At 42.2% G+C, this 20,195-nt stretch overlaps 1 protein-coding gene across 4 annotated transcripts in view; it reads left to right on the top strand.

Annotated features, from left to right (window-relative positions):
- The window catches only part of LOC104930637 (pbx/knotted 1 homeobox 2), a 76,767-nt gene that overhangs the window by 44,809 nt on the left and 11,763 nt on the right, over positions 1 to 20,195 (top strand). For all 4 annotated transcript variants that reach the window (XM_027273641.1, XM_027273643.1, XM_027273642.1 and 1 more), the window contains 3 exons: positions 3,263 to 3,369; positions 5,214 to 5,350; positions 18,315 to 18,486. In XM_027273641.1, the coding sequence (XP_027129442.1) occupies positions 3,283 to 3,369; positions 5,214 to 5,350; positions 18,315 to 18,486 (396 nt within the window). In that variant the 5' untranslated portion in view covers positions 3,263 to 3,282. The remainder of the gene's footprint in view (positions 1 to 3,262; positions 3,370 to 5,213; positions 5,351 to 18,314; positions 18,487 to 20,195) is intronic.

Raw genomic sequence — 20,195 nt, 5'->3', positions numbered from 1 at the left:
AGTTTTCTGCATGAATCCATGTGCTTTACAACCTGTCAGCCTCTGTCAGCCCCGTCACCTTTGTTCACTGCTTCGTTAGTCCTCGGGAAGTGATAATAATTCAACATGAGACAGTCGCATCTCTGTCAAGCCTGTTTTTAATGAACTGGTGCAAAACCCAGGTGCCAGGTCACAATCTGGAGTGTAAGAAATCTTCTACATGCCATTGTTTCCTGTGTTTAAATCACGAGGAGGACCTGATTCCCTTGTTTTTTCACCTTGGTTTGCAGCAGGAAGCGTTCCCGTTCCATATTTAATAGAAAGTTCAACACTGCACATTAAATTTACCTTTAAACCAAACCGTATGAGGGAAAAAAGCTTTGGACATGCTTGAAGTGTGACGGCCAGAGGCAGTGATCACATCATATGTGACCAGATATGGATTTTCATTTCAATGCTGGTGGTAAACGGGGTGAAACTGCAGCTATGCCACTGACTAACCTTACATCAATACGGCACAGACCCATTCTGAGCCTGAGAATTGTCGGAAAATTGAATGCTGAATAGAAGCGTTTCTTACTGCACGAAACCCGATGAAAGAGTACGACTGCCTCCAATCCAAATTCACGAAACCCTTTGATGTTTGTTGGAATAATTTTATGCCTACTTCTCATTTTCCATTTTATGCTTGCTTTTGAATTTTGATTGTGACTACAGGCACTTTTCAATTGATATGCATTATGAACTCTGTAATAATTCAAAGGCTTTTGTTGAGGAACAAACATGTCATTTGTCCTGTCATTTGTCCTTTGTACTTAAAGTTTTTGAAATTAAATGTCTTGTTTGTTGGTGTTTTTGCAGCATTCTTGTATGTACATTCACGCTTCACTAACCACGGTATGTGTTTGTGCGCATATTATGTCTGCCTGTGTGTGTATATTTATGGATGCACGATTGCCTGCTTGAATTTGGCGTTTGGTGGCTCGTTCCTTCGAGGGATGGCGAAACTTGAGAGGCCGCCTAAAATACTGTGCAGTAATTGGAATTGCTTTATCTTCAGTCTCATCAATTAATGTGCAATTTTCCATTTAATCACTAACACGCTCACTGCATTTGCAATTAAAATGAGGACTGATAACGGCGAAGATGCCTTTCAGCTGATACCAGTTGGAATGAGAACAGAAAACCAGAAGACGCAATCAGTACACAAAGTGACTCACAGAGACATGCGCATGGCACACAAACAAGTGTGAACACACGCAGTGCAAACAGTCATGCTCATATAATGCCGCGCACAGATTCATGCATACACAGCAAACACAAGCACAGTATGACACGATAGAACATGCAGATTTGCAGCTAAAACCCCCAAATTAGAACTCATCAATGGAACTAAACCAGCATTTAACATCAAAATATTGGCAGCAGCAGCAGTGGTGGTGGTGGTGGTGGTGTTGGTGGTGGTGGTGGATTTCGGATGCCACTCAAAACAAAACAAGAAGGGTCTCAGCCAATTGTCTTGCCTCTGACTTTTCCACTCAGAGACACTGCCAGGCTCTGGGTCTCAGTGGGGTATGAGCTCGCTGGTGGGGAAAAGTCTGTCATGTATTTTCCTGATTCCTGAAGAGCAGGGGGGATGATATGTTCGCATCACTTCCTGTGTGGCACCAAGAACCTGAAAGCTAGCCAAGGTAGAGTGCAGGGCTCAATGCACAGATGTGTGAGACTACAAGAGGGGCAAACAGTCGGAGTTTTAGAGTGCAGTAGTGTTAATGCTCACCAGAATTAAATACACAAACTCATTAATGTTCCTCTAATATTCCTACTCACTGTCTGTATGGTATACATGTATAGAGAGCCCATATACTTTATGGTATGTTTACATTTTATATGATATATCCTTAGAGTATATCTAATATTCCTACAGGGCGTCCTTTAAAAAATGATTATTACATTTTCATTAGGTCATAACCTCACAACTCAGAGCCACCATACTGCAGATCCTCAGCTTTACTGGTCAGGTGGATTTACTGCACATTTATATTTCCTGAGGCGTCAGCTCTGAACGGACGTCGCAACCGATGCAGAGATTTCTGCTCAGATGTTCCAGTTTCATTTCACTAGCTTATAATCAAGTGGTTCTTTTCTCCAGGTCAGTACCATTCAGCTCAAGTGCACACACCGGTCCACTGTAATTGCTGCCGGCCTTTCATGACCACACAAGGTTGTATGTGGCATTAGGCGGATAGTGGCTCAAGGTATCCAACGAGTCTTTGAAGAATTGTTCATTTGACAGTCCACATCAGTGTTTAAAACAAACAAACCGAACGTCATGTTACATTTGATACATTGATTTGTGAGATTAGATGTGTGTCATAATTGTTTAAAGCGGTGCGGTTTGATAAATAAAAAGGTTTAATAAAGTTTACCCCCACATTCATCAAAACTCCGCCTCAGGTCAAACTGTTAATTTAGAGGACATTTTCATGCAGCGTATACACATAGGTTATATGTAGCTTCAGGATGGAGCACCTGCTGTGCTTGCCTATAGTAAGTTGGGGGTGATGGTAGGGGGTCTGGATGTGTGTGTGTGTGTGTGTGTTTGTATGTGTAATGGAACCCTGAACCAATTAGCTCCTTTAGTGGGGGTGGGGTCGATGGTTACAGCAGTGTTCTACAGGGTACAGCCCTCAGCCCTGTGGGGTCCCGGCCAATAGCAATTAGCCCACCGACAAGAGCCCTAATTAGCCCTCTTGATTGGCTTGGTAATAGTGCAACAACAACACCAGCAGCCAACACATCCTCGACAACCAAGGTGACTCCACGATGATGCGTTGCTTTAAATCCAGCTGTACTGTAATTAGTAAACAAGCATAGCTGTCTGTAATTGGTAAACAAGTAGTCGGGTTTGTTTGCGGTGTCATTATGAACCTGCTGGTATGTAAAGTATTTCTGTAAAGGCTTCCATGATTGAGTCTGCTTTGTTTTCTTTCTGTGCGGTCGCATTGTTCGATGGCTCAGTATTAATACATCATCCTGTCTCTTCTGTCCGCTCTATGCTATACATGAGAGACGAGCAGAGACAGACAAAACAATAAGAGAGTAAATGGAGATGGTGGATAGAGAAGTTTGAAAAGGGAAGAGCGAGACGCTGCGTGAGAATCTCATCTCCTCTTATTTAATCATAGCAGCACCTGGTGGCTGCTGCTGTAAGAGAATTTACAATCACAGCTTGCACTGGATTTATGTGTCCTCTCTTTTTTTGTGTTTTTTTTTTCTCCAGTCTCAATGTGAAGCTATCCCATGATGCAACATGTGTCCCCAGCACCTGCAGTGACAATGATGGCCACCCAGAGCGTTCCTCCACCATCGTACCAGGAGAGCCAACAGGTCTGAGGTTTTATCAGGATTTAACTCACACACGGTAGCACCTTAAGACGGAATGATGGGGTCTCAGTTTTGAAATGTTCGGATACATTTTTGTATTTCTTACCTGCACTCTTCTTAGGAAGGTGATGTCATATTTCTGTGCACCAGTCAGAACTTGAAAGAAAGTTTGCATCATTATCTCATGATGGTTCATTAGTTTTAAGCAAATTAGCACATTAGAGTATTAAACCCTTAATAAATAATGACTATGGAGTTTTCTTTCCCCAGAACTTTAGGCATAATTATTTAATGCTAACCTCAAACAGTTTTTTAAGTGATTTAATGACCTCACCTTTAAATTAAATTAAAATATCAAGTAAATTATCAAAAAAAAAGATTTTTATGACAGATAACATATTGCATTTTAAAGTAACTGGCAAGAGTATGGTAGGAATATTACAGTGACAAACAAATCAACTTAAAGTAAACCTTTGTTGACACTGGCTCATGTGTAATGATAAAAATAGTAAGTGTATATAAGTGTAACTCTTTTTCTCTTCATAAATGACCTTTTTTACTTCTCTTTGTGAGATCAACTTACATTTTATAATTAAAACACGAGTGTAAGTGTGATACATGCTTGTTAAAGTCTAGAATAAGAGGTCAAGAACCAGCCGGCGGTGTTCAACACATCACATGATGCCACTGACAGGTCAGCGTAATTAATGTTGCCTATACTGTGGCTGGACTCGGGGCGTTCTCTAACACCGTAGACCGTCCTGCGGAGTCGAGAGCAGAGCAGGTTCATCCGACCGCCTATAACCCTCCTCCTTGTCCACACCACCTCTGTCTGCTTTCGCCCAGAGGATTAGTGCCAGGGGAGAGCTCCCGAGCTGCAAGTCTGCACGCTCGGCAAATGCAAATGAGAGCTAGTTAAGTGTGAAGAAGCTAATTTATTTCCCATTTGGTGCTGGGATTAAGACTTGAAGCTTCCTCCCATCCCACTCCGACTCAGGGTGGGGGTGAGGTGGGGGTTGTTAGACTCATTTCCTCAGAGAGAACGACTGAGAGAGGAAAGTGGGCTAAAGGATGGAGAAGACAACAGATTGTGTTCGTAAAGCGTGTCACTCTCCTGCCCACCCTGCAGCACAAATAGCATAAAGAGAAGTTATTCTCTAATGAGTCCATGTTGAACCATCATTGGTGACGTGGTTCTTCAATGGGAAGGGAGTATGGATGGTCCAGGTGTATGGCCAGTCGTAAACACACCGCTCAGTTGCTAAATAGTAACTGAATATTCATCATTTAACAGGAATCTTTAAATGATGTGAGCATGCCTCGTTCAATTACTGAATCTATCCTACCCCATTCATTTTGCTTAACAGCTTCATTACAAGGCTGCTGACCTGTCAAGCGACAATGATTCATTCCAGCTACATCCTCATTTGTAGTCTGTCGGCGTAAGATGCATGTTGCACCTTATCGCTTTTGAAAAGTGATTAAAATTTTTTACTTCAGACCTCACGAGCAGCTGCGTGTTCGTTACGAGAAGACCAAGGATTCCAAAGGATTTAACATCGTTGATAAAGCTGTTATTTTGGTCGTGTGGTATCCAGATTTGGCCCGATTGTCAGTAGTTTGGGGAGCAGATTAAAGTGAATGATTGGTTTTCTGGTAGCAATCAAACAAGCCACAACCATGCAAAAGCTAATTATGAGTCGGTTTGTTTGACATAAATACTAAAAACTCAAACACATTTTCTGCCTTGATTTGTTTCTTGGATTTATGTTTCAAACTTTTCTTAGACATGCTTGTGGTAACTCTACAGCTCAACTGTTTCTCGTTGGTTTTTTTTGTGCCCCCAGATGACGGGCACCAGTCAACAGAACACCAAGACCCCACAGGTCCATATCCCAGCAGCCTCTGCAGCAGGAAATACCTCTGTCAGTGTGACCCTTGACCCCCAGGCCCAGCTTGAGTCTGACAAGAGGGCCGTTTACAGGTAGGTTCAAACTCCCGTGAGAGGTTCATGTATCATTGGAGGGTTTCTACCTCTATCTTGGCTGAACGCGTGCACAAATCTGGACTCCAAAATATTTGCCTGAGTCATCACACTTAACGTAGAGCACTGACCAACCTATTAGTCAAAGTAGTTTTGACAATGTGGACCCTTCCGTGCTTGAATTTCCCCTTCTCTTGTTCTTCCTTTGAAATAATTATGACATTTTCTCTCCGGCGCCATTCTAGCTTTATGAAATTGAACTAAATTGACTCAATTTGCCGCTTGCCATCTACGCTCACCAGTGTTGTTTTTTTTTTTTTACATGATATAAAAACCCTTGAAAATTGTACTTGAAGGGTGCCTACTTCAGTTTTTCACTTCATGTCATTGATAAACCAAAGAGCACCTGCAGTAAACGTTTTTTATTCATTTAAATAATAATAATTGAAAAAAAAAAACAGTTGGTTTGTGTAAGGTTCCAGAATTAAATTGTAAAACATAATTTATTTCTCTTTCACGCCAACAGTCAATTTCAAAGGTAAGCATCACTCTTCAAGTGGTAGAGACCTCATTCTGGGTTTAAACTACTAATTTGCCTTGGTCCAGACAAAGTCTAAATATAGAAATGAAACATACAAGAGACTTCAGCATGTGTCAGAATGAATATATCTATGACATGTCATTTTTTCACTTCCTGTAAGCTGGCTTTTTTTGCAGTGAACCGTATATTAGTGTGTTTTTTTTTTAACCTATATTTTAGGATGTTTACAACCTGCAGACATTTGTTCCAAATTGTATTCTTTTATTTACCGTGTAGAAGCCCTCGAAGGCACCACCTTGTTAGGTGTAGAAAATAAGAAAGAAAATCACTGCTGGGTGAAACCCAAAACTCTCAGCTTATCACTAGAATATTGATGCACCCTTATAATGAGCTTGTATTATCTATTTATGAAGTAAATTATTTAAAATACAGACATTTTTAATCGAGCCCGGTGATCAGCGGAATGAGACACAAGCTACCCTGCACCGTCTGGCTCAGCCCGACCAGTAACGATGACACTGCAGACTATGTCGGGCCGCCTGTCCCGGCTCCTCGGGTCCCACCGGCGGGTATCCACCGCTGCTGTCTGAGGAGGTGCGAGCTCCCGCGATCAGGCCTGAGGCGGGCTGCTGTAAAGTCCTCAGCAGCTCCTCTGAGATACAAGGCTGCCTTTGATGTGAGCAGCCACGTTTGGAGCAGCTCCGGGTGCTGGTGGTGGCGGTGGTGGTTGGTGGAGGTGGTTGGTGTAGCCACAGTCCAAATCAGCCCCCACGTGTTTTTGTGTGTTTTTTTTTGGGTCTCCACTTCCTTGCCTAAACCACATACACAGGAAAGCAGGCACAGAAGAAGCTCAGAGTATCAGCTAAAAACAACAGTCTGTAGTTAGGATACAGACCTTAATCATTATTGTTGTCTTCTATAGAGAATACATTAATGTTAATAATGCTCATTGACTTCATTAGCTGCTTGATTGGAGTGCCTCTATAAGAGCTGGGATTTGTACATCCATCGTTGGATGTGTTAATGAATGTAAAACTGTTTTAAACAGGAGGACAGTGCAGTGGCAGTAAGATGTGAAAACATATCACCTTTGTCTATGTGTTATAGGTTATATACACGAAATTCACTGCTACTAGATGTCGCACTCAGAGCAAAGCTATGGCTCACCAGACTTCTCCATTGTTCCAACACCAGTGCTGATTTGGTCAAAATAAATTCTTGGTTTACCGAGTTAGGTCTGGAAATATTTGTTCAGTTTTGGCTGCAGTGTAGCTCATCCTTGGGGACCAATGTGCCCGTCAAAGTGCGTCCACTAAAAGTGCTTCTTTTTGCCACTGGCAGGCTCAGATTGTTATTCCAAGTGTCTGAGAACATTATGGAAATAACCAGAAACAGCCATTATGTCATTATTGCTCACCACCAGGCTTCATAGACAAAAGTAGTAATTTTATCTCAGAGAGCATCGTAACATCATAACTTCATTCAAAGTGGACAGAAACCAAATAAAACTCGCCCAGATTTAGATGATGAGTGCACGAGTGCATACAAATGAACTCAAACCTGCACATGCGGCCAGGCTGGTTTGTTAAGAACGCACAGAGAGGTCCAAGTCGGAAGTCATCTCTCGGGGTGTGCTGTGTACTAAAGTGGGGGTGTCACATACTCTGTGAGACTGCTGACAGGTTTTGTGCTGCTGTATTAATGTTTTATATATAACCTTCAAGTATGGAGCTAGATTCAGCTAACCTGGCTCAAGTGGTGAAGCTGGCTGATTAAATATCTCATTTATGTAACTGGTACACAAAATGCAAATGAGCCAAATCTGGCCAAAACATTTTCTAACTTACTGAAAGTTTGCATCAAAACTTTTACATGATGTTTTTATAAATCGGCTGCAGACAACCAACTAAATTCAAGGCTCTTGTAAATAGGAATAAACATGACCTTGTATCATCATCTAATAATAAATGTCCCCGTGTGAAGGGAGGAATAGAAGCTGCGCCTCATTCTGTGCCAGGCTATTTCAGTCATTCAGTACATGGTGCCAGGATGAAGTTTAATATACCTTCAAGATAAATACTTACAGGCGCACAGATACATAATATATAAAATCCATTTCATTTGAATTAAACAAGTACCCCTTGAATTCAAAAACAGCTTTAAGTCCAAGGCTTTGCCTTTTCGACTGTAACATATTTGTATTCCACAAACCTCAGTATGTGCTAGTCTAACAGAAATGATGTGGTGTTAACAGCAGCAGCAGAGAACAGAACATACATTTATGTAGAGTTTAAACTACGTTAGCTGCCGGGTGACCAGTGCTACAAAAAAGTAGTAGGGATTAAACTTTTTGGTGAACAACGAGCTGGGCATGACGATTGTCCTGTCATCACATTGAGGTTGTTGGACCGAGCTGAGCTTGCTCTTACCCCCTGCTTCCAGTTTTATAGTTGCTGAAAACACGTGAAAAGACTATGAACGATATATTACTGAAATGTGGAGTTAAAGGTTCAAACAGTTTTTCAGTTTTCAGTCCAGGATTTTGTGGGCGGTCCTTAAAGGGTGGCTCGATGACACGCTGAGGCCACCCTGAGCAGAGAGATAGAGATGAATTCATCTCACTCAGAGTGTTTCAAAGTTAGTCATGTTCATTTTCTGAACTCATCTGACACGTTTCAGTCACTACAAAATGGCTTATTGACTGCTCGCACGAGTGGGCGTGGCTTCAGCACACTCAGAGGACACACCCCCACAGTCCTGGAGCTGAGAATTCGTTTTTACCTGATTTTGACACCTAATTTCATGAACCTGTCGATATTTTTAATCATTCAAATTCGGTTGGGTGGTTAATAACACTTTGTTCTTTGGTCTGACAAACTCAGAACACTTCTTTATCTTACACAGACTTTAACAAAGACAGATTTCTGCATTGTGCAAGACACATTCAAATGTAGAGTGCTTAACATCGCTAGTTTGAATTATTGTTAGGCTCATGTTAAAGGGATGCTTTAGCACTTCCACAAAACCCCTTTAAAGATTAGCAGTGTCCATGTTATTTAGTTAACTGCAGTGATAAATTATCGGTGTTTGAATGGGACACAACAGGGGCGCAAAGGTGGAGAACAAAATGAGATCAGAACTTGAGTTAGTTACCGGCGAAATGCTGCTGCGGAGACTATCGAGTCAGCTGAGTCTGTAAATGTGTATGATGGCCAATTAAAATGTTGTGATCAACAGTGCCAGAGGAAGCACTGAGCTCAGGGAGCAACAAGAACCGAGGATTCACCAGCATGTGCTGTTAAAATATGATTATTTGTAGCTCTTAAGTGAAATCCTCGCTGTTCGGTATTCAGAGGAGGTCGAGCACCGACAGAATTTTTGGAATTATTTTTTGCCCATGCAAGGAGCTAATGACTAAACGCACCTTGTTACCTTGTTATAAACGCAATTAAATTTGACTTCACAAGTCATGTCTCCCACAGTGAGTCAAATTATGCAAAAAGACACAAATAGCACTCTTAATATTAATAGAAGCCTGATCTGCCAGTGTCCCTGCCTGTACGCAGCGCTCATATGGGGGCTGTGGACTTTGAAAAGAGAAAAGCACGGAGAATCAACATCTCTGCCATTTTTCTTTAATTATTTTGCTCAGGAAGTCTGTGTGGGCTTTAATGTTTCTTTTCACTAATTGCTAGAATGCCAACTTTATGAGGAGATGTGTGGTTTCCTCTCTCTCTCTCTCTCGCTCTGTCTCTCTGCCTGCTTTGTTATTAGCAGCGGAGTAAATGTGTGATAGGGTAATTAGCCTAATGAGTTGTGGCATTTACTATAAAGATCCTTCTGGATTCTCTGCATCTTATTAAGAAGCCGGTAAGGCTTTTGTTTTTCAGGTTGCGGATGTAGTGTTTGCGGGGCTGATGGAAGATGGAAACATGCACTTAATTGAAAGACGCATCATAATACGCCTTTCACAAATGTCCTTATTATGCTTCGGAACAACTCGGGTAGATGAAGCTTGTTTACCAGAACACGTTGTTTTAAGGTCATACTTTCATGAGTATGTTTGAGTTGACTGCTCGCTCGCTTTACATGTGGAGGAATCAGTGATGAGCAATGAAACAACGTGTGTTTTTCAGACGGCAGGATTACAAATCTGCTGTATACGCACTACATTTCATCTGCACACTGTTCCTTTAATAGAGCGCTTATCTTAATTGTCTTGTATGAAAGACACAATCTGTTCTGCGGATGGATTTCTTACAAGAACCTATTCATCAAACATATTGGACTCTACTTGGCTTTTTAAAAAAAACAGTTGTTCATCATATCTAACAGATTTTTATTTGCATCAGGAAGTGAAAGAAAAGAGGAATAATACTGGCTTTATTCTGTGTTTTGACAGTGGTGGGATCGTTTTACAAAGATGCCAGTGTTGCAGTGCAGAGCACTGTATGGTGCATATTATCATTCACTCCCCTCCATAGTGGGTCTTTGCTGAAAGCCTCTGTCATGCTGGTCAGCCTGAGTATTTTGCATTGAGACTGGATTTAAGGTTTTGTGTGTGTGTATTCGTGGGACGGTTAGCATGCCGTCATGCTGACAGTCAGCAAACTCCCAAGAAATACAGGAATGTCTTAAGCCTCGGGTGAGTTTCTGCTTGTATACGCACTTGTTGTTGATGGCATGAAAGAAGCGAAGATTTCGAGGACCTCTCGTGTCGTACGCATCAGGAGGGAGCGCGTTTAATTTGACAAGTCCAAGGACGGCGTTCTCCACATTTTGTGCTCGCCTCTTGTGTTTGTCTGCCTCTGTAATGTACCATAAAGTCTGTTTATCCTCACTGACACAATGCATCAATGCATCCTCGACCACTGTGCTGCTTTTCCAGCGGCGCAAAGGCTCGCTGTCTGCCGCTCTTAAAGCAGGCCGTGCCTCCTCCATTTAGCAGGTCAGCGTGTGTTTTGGTGCTTAGCCGCCGCTAAATGCAGGAAACTGTGTCAAAGCTCAAGTCGTTTTATTGGCTGTTTCTTTCAGATACCCGTTTTTATGAGTTTCCTCGCCGCTTGACTCTGGATGAGAAAGGAAGTCCACAATTTTCTTTTTCTTTTCTCTCTTTTTGTTTTTTACTCGGGCGACTTAGTAATCCGTGTTATCTTTTTCTTGTCACAGGAGTGGCCTACAGCAAACATAGAAAAGAATAGAGCATCATTTGCACTTCACAGCTGTCAAGTATCGCCCTCCGGAGACTGACATTTCTATCTGCATTTCTTTGTTTCACCAATAAAGGACTTACTGCTAGATGCAGGATGTGTATATATGATTGTGTCTCTCTAAAACATCATGCACTGATTAGTCGGTTGTCCTATTTACTTACTGTCCCGCCACCACCTGAGTTGATGAAATTGTTGAGTTACCTGATGTTATTACCTTCAGTTATTACCTTGTACATACCTGAGGGATGCAGACTTGCAGTTTTTGCCCTGGGTTGCCCTGAGGGTGGGTTTACACCACCAGACCGACAGGAAAGTGAGGACAGTGTACTCTACTTTATACTCCACCTATGGACTAAGCCTGAACTGCTGGTTATGGTTGGTGTTGGGAGGGATGTAGCACAAACCAAAGAGTAGATGGAGTTTTTGTTTTTTTTTTGTCCAGGAGGCCTCAGAGAGAAACAAAACCCCAAGAACCACAGACATGAGAATGAAAAGGAGAGTTTGAGAAGTGGTGAAAGGGAGACAGGATTTATTCAGATAGTGCCGGGAGTTCTTGAACGTGCACGTGTGCACACACCACATGTATCTGTGTGTACCTCAACCCCCTAACACACACACACACACACACACACACACACACACACGGTTACACAGGGTGTGCTTCAGACATGTAGCCTGGGGAAACTGGGGCCTTGTCGGGAGCAAACACAGCAGGACTCCACCACAAACTGGCTTCTAATATACGGGGGTACAGCAGGCCTGATTAGGCTGGCAAACAGTGGGGAGCAGAGGGGGTGAGAGAGAGTGAGGTGGAGGTCTCGCTCTCTCTCCAACTCGCACATACACACACGTAAACACATACCTTCAACCCCCACCCCCACCTCTTTCTGTACCCCCTTGGTGGCCTGCCAGATTATTGCGAAAGCAGGCAAACATGACTTGTTCCATAGATGACTGCGCTGCTTTGATTTGAGCTTGTTTTCATGCACAGCTCTGCATCTGCAGGTTTAACGTTTCTCTTTGACAGGAGAAAACCTGACCTGAACTATAAAAATTTAAAAGTAATCCTGTAATCCAGTAATTCCTGTTGAGATCCGAGGTTCATTCTCGACCTTGGAAAAGTTAGTTGCCCGGTAGATTTAGTCACTGCTCTGAAGCTTTGGATTGCAAAAATTCAATCTTCCGCAGCAGATGAAGTTGCACGTGGTGATATTCTTCCCTCTCTGAGCCGTGTCCTGAAACTTAGCACTGTGTTGTTATCCAGCTTCCATTTTCAGCCTCTTAAAGATAAACGTATTCTATAGTTTCACATTTCTTCAGAGAAAACTGATGTAGCTGTCTAAAATATTAGATGAAAAGAGTTATGACAAATTAAATATATGTGGCATTTAAATTCACACATAGCACCAAACAGCAGAGAAACAGGTTAGCCAGAGCTAACTCTTCACAGCTTCTTCTCCCGAGAATAACGAGAAACGACGTGACTTTGTTGTGCACATTTTGCTTATATAACAATAAATAAGAAAATAGTTACAACCAAGCATTAGAGCTCATGCTGTTCGTAAGCACCGGGGATACAACGTGTTGATTGACATTGAGATAGACAAGTCCGTTAATGTAGAAACCTCACTTAAACATTTTGGACCTGATCGGGAGCGTCTTGCCATGTTGGCTTGAATGTTGAGATTGAAAATTCATTCTTGGCCTTTGATACAGTTTGTGCCAAAAGGTGTATTCATTCAGACATTTGGGGAATTTTCATTTTAATAACTTTAATTTTTCTCAAAAGCATGTCACGTTTTACCTTTTTAAGTCGCCTACAATCAAACATCAAAATCAGCGGGCACCTTACGTCCTCCCTCCACCCCCTGACTCGCCGACCATGAAGCAGATGTCACTTGTGTTGCCACGTCCCTCACCTTCATGTTTAAGTCATCACGTTCCCCCCGCTGGCCTCTGATTCTCCGTTTTGGGCTTTTCGTTGGTGACCCAGCACGTTGCAGTGCTGGAGGGTGGGGACCGTGCTGACTCCACTCACTGGCCGTCCTGTAAATCGCTCTTTTATGGTCCTTGTAATGATCCCCCAGCCAGCAATCTCCACTCCGTCGCACTGCAGATAGAACCTGCCGCTTCTGGCAGCCGGCGTGGAATGGTGGAGTGGGGGTTGGGGTTGGGGGGGACTCAGGATGGTTGCAAGAGGTAGTGGGAGACTGGAAAACACACATCGCGTGACCATGCACTCACCCACACACACACACACACACACACAAGCAGCCACATGCGGCTATGTTCGCGTTCATAAAAATGCATGCCTTTTCACACCCCATCTACCTTAATCCTGACTTCCTGTGTAAAGGTCGTAGAAAGCGCCGAAGGGTAGTGTTTTTACATCGCTCCAAGTTGGCGAGGTCCAACTGTGCGCACTGGTATGTCGTCAGGGACGGACGTTTTCCCATGCACACCCTGATTGCCTTGATAGCTTTAGCCTTTTACATCATTTACTCCGAATCTGACTGTTAGCCGCAGAGTGCCAATGACAGGGTAGAGCCTACGATTCCCATAGAGCGCTGACATTAGAGCTGATCTCGGAAAAATCAACCGACATGAGTTGAAGACACGCAAATGCATCCGCATCAGGCTTTTACATCCCGTTGTTATCATCATCGTACGTAAACAAGTTGTCCAAAGATTTCTGTAACATTTCAGTCTGTTGAAGAAACACATTTTCCAGTTTAACACACTTCACTGTTTCTGAGTACTAATTAGATTCAGCGCCATTAAACAAGATATGCTTTAAGGATAAGAGCAACAGAAAGAAGAGCTGATGAATGAGGAGGCTCACTCGGTAGCTGTCTTGTTAGCTGTAAAAAAAATTGGCTCGATTTGTTGAGTTAAAGACGCATCATGTGAATAACCCAAAAATGTAATGAGTGGAGTGGAGAGGGCGCTGTGCATTAGCAGACCGATCTGCAATTAGGATCAAATTCAGATTGGTGTTTGACTTGGTTCACTCTCAGATCTCAGATCAGGAACATGTCACGAAGAATTACAGTAAATTACCAATTACCAAATACCATTATTTAATAATTTTACTGAGAGATCCTAGAGGCATGAAAAACTAGAAATTATTTTATAACTCTGAATAACTCTTTTGTCAAAATGGCAGCAAGATTTTATTTTGAAATCTGCTACACACTCACACAAACACTCCCCGTGTGTCATAATGAATCTAACAAAGCCTAATGAAAATGTAACAACTCGATCTTTATCTTTGGTTTTTCTTAATGAGACATTTTCTTTCTTTGACATCGTATGGATTATCACCTTTAATTGCTGTATTTGTTTTGTTTGGAGCTTGTGCACACACAGTAGTCTGTCTATTTATCAGCCAATAAAGGTGTTGTGTACTCTTTAGCTCTACCCACAATGCTCCTGGGTCCTCGGGCCCTGCAGTGCCACATCTCCTTGACAGCAGATATCTGTGAATAGATGTGTTAGTGTGCGTTACTGTGTGCGATGTTTAGAAAGCAAGTCGTGGCTCAAACTAAGCATCATTTTGTTGACAGTAGTGGGCTGGCATGTCTTATTCTCTCTTGTTTATAGACATTTAAATAAGAGAACAGATAAATAACCCCCCCCACCATTGGCTGAATCAACCACTTTCTGCAATGAAAATAACACAAATAACAAAGACTGAATGTGAGAGTAAATAACTTGTTAAGACACCATCTGCAGTGTTGAGAGTCACCCTGTTTGCTCTCAGTTATAGCACCCCCTCTCCTTCACCCCCCACCCAGATTCCTCTCCACCGCCACCGCCACCACGAGCAGACATTAAACAGACAAGGCAGAGGCTCTCCACTCTGCATGTGACCCTCCTGTTTAGTATTCCTGCCACGTCTGGCTGAGGGAGCGGCATTAAATTGGGATCAGGCAGATTAGAGTATAATATAGACGACTATTAAAGGCTGCAAATGAGAGCCATGGGTTAGAGCCTGAGCAGGTACCCAGTCTGCCTCCATGTCAGCAATATACACACACACACACACATGCATGCATGCATGCCCACGACAGTGACACTGTGAAATAAAATAAAATATTACCAATAAGTCCAAAAATCAATTCCACATACATTTATTCTATATATTTATTTAACCTCTATTCATCCTGGGTTGATTGGTCTTGATTCAAAGCCTCCTCCACACTTGCACATTCAAACCTTGAGCTAAACTACAAGTGTGAAAGTGACCCAAACCTGCCTAGATGTAATACCTACCCATGTAGAACAGACGGGTATATAAAACGGTGCCGCTTCCACACTTTGTAGTTTGGTTAATTTGGTTCGCACAAGGCAGGAGAAAAAAGACCGATCTGTTTTGTTTTGTTTTTTTTAGTTCTGGTCAAACAACGAATCTGACACCAAAGTCACATTCCTCTGACTGACAGCTCGTCAAGTAGCACTTCGCTGAGTTTTGTGTTTATTTATCTTCTCCGATGTCGCAAAAGAGCGCACCAAGAAATGAGCGGTTGTAAAAATTAACAGTCAAAACTGCAACTGGACCTCCTATATCATAAATGGTGACAAACAGGGACAAAGAAAATGTGTCCTGTATTGTAATTTTACAGGGCGGCACTGGATGTATGAAGAGAGAACAAGGGGATATAAAATAGTTGCTCATTTCTTTTACTGGGGAGCTAATGAAACAGATGGAGAAGGACAACACACCTTTAGTGTATCTTATCTGGTAATATTGCGATAGTGACAAACATATCAGCGATCTTTGCATTGCTTCCTTGGCAGGAGGCATTTAGTAGATGTATTTAATAGTTTAGTATTTATGTCCTGTGGCTTTGTTTTCACACCACAGACAAAACCACATCAGGGTCTGCTTGGACGCACACTGAGTTTCGTCCGTACCAGAGTTTGATTGACAGCTTTCACACTAGCCGAAACAAACTGAGCGTTGAGTCTCAGACTCTCAGTAAAACTGAGGAGTTCATTTGGACCAAATCAAAGAGGGGTTAGGTGTGAAAGCACTTTTTAGAGGTGCAATCTTTCAGAGGCGAAAAGTAAATCATCAAAAAAAAAGAAAGTTCAGTTTGCATCTTAAATTTCAGTAGCCAGAAGTTTTACTCCACAGATCAAATCTGCAGATTTTTTAAAAATTGACACTAGCACCTCACAGTGGTTAAAAAACATAGGGGGAGTTGTAACCCAGTGACCTCGCAGTGATCTAAAAATATCACCAAACCTGAGCCAAAACAACCAAACACACCACACGCTGGGTACATTTTTTAACCAGCGATTTCAGTTTGTACTAGTACATGCTAAAAGTAGTACAAACAACACTCCTCCCCACTGAGCTGGCAACGCATCCACTGCACCCGTTTTCACTGTGTTATGGATTTTTTACATAAGTGAAAACATCGTGCAATCAGATAAATTGGAAAGATGCTACAATCACATCAAAATTCTACATGAAGGGGCTTTCAAGTAACCCAGAATTAGAGTGGGAAATGTTTGGTGCTTTAAATAATATGAAGACACAATTGTACGCCTTGAAACTCTGAGCAGTGTTTGAATGGCAGTCTCTTGGATTTGAAGTCGTGAAATGACTATAACAACAATTAATTGCTAATAAATTTGGCTTCATTCCTTGAAGTCTTCTTGTATAGCCCATACAGCTAAAGCCACTGGATGTGGGTATAATAAAATATGCTGCTAGTAAGCAGCTTACAGGACTTATGTAACATACTGTCAAGAGACCTTATCATAATGAATGTGACAGGGACATATTTTGAAAATTCCCTTGGGTTTTCTTTAAGTCAGAGGTAACACAAAGGACAGTGTGTGACAGTATGGAACAGGCAGAGCCCAGAGTCTGGGCTGGATAAGAACACGGGGAGACCACAGAACACCAACATCAAATGTAGCTCTTTGGGGCGAAAACCTTCATCTGAACCGAAACTTTTTATTCTCCACGACTCTCCCGTTCTTCCTCCTCTCAGATTTCACTGCGCTGTAGTATTCTGTCACCGTAGCCATTAGGCAGGCAGCTTTCTTCCAAGTGGAAATACTCAACAATTTGGCATACTGCATACAGCAGTGCAGTATGGACCATTGCACAGCGTATCTGGGGGATCTTATGTGAGTGACATTGCCTGTAAAAGGCAGATGGTAACAATGTAGGTGACACTGCGAAGCCAAGCGCTGTCACTGGACCATGTCCTATCCACTTAAAGATCTTTTTTTGATCTCCAGCTGAACCTTGTCCGTATGTTCAGCATGTCCTTTAGGGAATGTCATGGAGCTGCCACGCTATTAACAGTACAGCGAGGGATGGGGGAAGAATTTTGGAGTGGAGCTTGTATTATGTCCATGAGTTTTCTCCCATGGCCGTTTAATATGAACCTCTCTTGGACAATGATGACCTGATCCATGAACTCTCTTCGCAGAAGTCCAGACAAAGCCAGTTGAACTTGAACTTCATTGCGTTTTGCCACGTGATTTCAAGTGTGGCTGCATCAACATGTTTATTATGTTCTTTTATGATTAGTGGGAGGTGATGTTTTATTCACATGATTAAGGTATAGTTTCTGTTTAAAAAAAATATACATACTGGTCATTAATATGCATGAAAATGTGGTTTATTATACTAAAATAATCAACAGTATTGCAGCATAATGGTGCATACATAGCGTGTTGGTTAACTGGTCTTGTGCTCTACTGTGTGAATGTGTTTGTTGTTGTTACACATTGGGGACCTTTTCTGATATAAACAACTAACCTTGTCAGGACCAGTGATCCTCATGAGGACCAAAGACTGATCTTACTATAGAAAACCTAAATACGGAGGTCCTGGTCAGGAGTAGGGGGTAAACTGTGAATTGAGGTCATAGTTCTGCATGAATTGGTTATATTATATATGAGATTAGAGTGTTTAGGTTAAGCTGTCCACTATAAATGCAGTAGTAGTATTCTGGGTCCGCAAGATGAATAAATTGTAGCAGATAAAAACTTCTATGATGCATTAATTACTTTTGTAATCGTAACAGTGAATTGAAATGAGGATTTTCACATCTACAGTTCTGGCTTGACACAATCAATAATAAAGATATGAATTGAAATCAAAGTCTCATAAATAAAAGATAACGTCTATACCAACTGACACATACCGCCCTTCTCTCTCTCTCTTTCTCTTTCTCCTCAGACATCCACTGTTCCCCCTGCTGGCGTTGTTGTTTGAGAAATGTGAGCAGGCCACACAGGGTTCTGAATGCATCACGTCTGCCAGCTTTGATGTGGACATCGAAAACTTCGTGCACCAGCAGGAGCGAGAACACAAGCCCTTCTTCAGCGAAGATCCAGAACTGGACAACTTGGTGAGCAAAGTGCCCGTGGCGTGGCGTTCATTAACGGTGGGGTCAGTCAGTCGGTTGAATTTCATTCCCAGGTGTTCAAATACCAACATAAATGGAAAGCAAGCAAAGTGCCTTGAAGCAAACGACACAACACAACAGGTGGCGTTCATGCTGTTAATGAGACTCAACTATCTTTAAGCCACCAACCCAAAGCGTCTGTATTTAACAACCCGGGAGCACAAGCGCCACCTGTTGCGTTGTTTGGCTCCCTCCGAGTCACTTTGTTTGTTTCCATTTATGTCAGTATTTTAAGACCTGGGGATGAAACTCAGCAAACTATCTTTCTCTTATATGACTGACCCCACCTTTAACACAACATGGGTTCATCCACTTTGATTCAAGGAAGTCTTTGCATTGTGTTTCTTTGATTATGTTTCAACTGATGCAGCGATATAAGTTAGCTTAGTAAACTTAATTCAATGATTAGAGAAAGAAAAAGAACATTTTTAGGAATGACTGTGTGTCTGTTTGCAGTACCACTCCTAATCATTCCCTCCTTTTTCGTGTAATCTTCCTCATCCTCCCCCTGCACTTCCCGTTGCACAACAGCTAAAAGTAATTGCAAATTACGAGGAGGAGGATGCTGATCGCATTTCTTGAAAAAAGAGGGGAGGCATTGAAGCCAGACCGAGACAAAGGCAGAGACAAGAATAAAAAAAAACAAAAGACGGCGCTCTCTTGCCGTTACAGTACTTGGGACGGCTGGCTGACAAGTGCTGAACAGTCAATTAACCCTGCATCTGTGTGTTTTATGAGGCACTGGGTGCGGGCATCCCTCCCAGAGGGCACTAACTCTTCCACAAGGCAGTAATGTTACACTGGGCCTGACTGGCTGTGATGGGCAAAGAGTTACTGGTCCCTTGATTAAGTGAGTGCGGTTTAATTAGCTGATTTATCTCCTCCTTGGCCAAGCACTTTTCTGTCCATTCTGTTGACCTTGAGTCGTGACTTTGAAGAAGTGCACTACACTGTGCCGCACAGAGTGGTTTAAAGCCAGGCTGTTGATGGTCAGATAAGAGCTGAAGAGAAGAAAGCACAGAATTATATGGATACTGTACATTAACCGAAAAATGTGTCGTTCAAACAACATTATAGACAAGTTCTCTTTTCCTGTTTGTCACTACGAATGGCTGTGAAGAAATAAACCTGGGCCCAAGATGTTTTCTAGCAACATAACTCCAATTAAATGGTCTGTTAAATATCATTCCATCAGTGTCATCTACCTCCAGTATGATTGAAGTTCCTCTCTGACCTCCGCTATTGCATTCATTTAAACGATTTGAAAATGTCTGGCCGGAGCCAATAATTCCATGATGGTGTGGGGACGCTTTCCTCAACAGCTTCGGGCGCATCAGTCTGTAAAAACCTGCTCTGAATCCTGCCTCATCAGCCGTCTACTACTTCAACTGCTACAAGAGTTCCTTAAGGCCAGTGGTGTAGTGCTGCCTGGAGAAGCAGGAATACTGTTAATTTATTCCCCTGATTTTTTTAAAGTGTCCCGTCCAGCAAAGGATAAATGCCCCAGAGCTATTTAGCTCATCCAAAAATGGGCCTGTAGTATTTGCAAATTGTCACTTCTGCTTGACTTAAGGTTGTAAGAATTATTTTTAAATCCACATTAGTGACAGAAAAGGGTGGCCATAAATACTGTTCCACAGATGGGTGAGCCA

The sequence above is a fragment of the Larimichthys crocea genome, chromosome XXII (genome assembly GCF_000972845.2).
Source record: "Larimichthys crocea isolate SSNF chromosome XXII, L_crocea_2.0, whole genome shotgun sequence".
In the NCBI taxonomy this organism is placed as follows: Eukaryota; Metazoa; Chordata; class Actinopteri; family Sciaenidae; genus Larimichthys; species Larimichthys crocea.
Note: the sequence above shows the minus strand (reverse complement) of the source record. Positions and strands in the feature narration are given on the sequence as shown.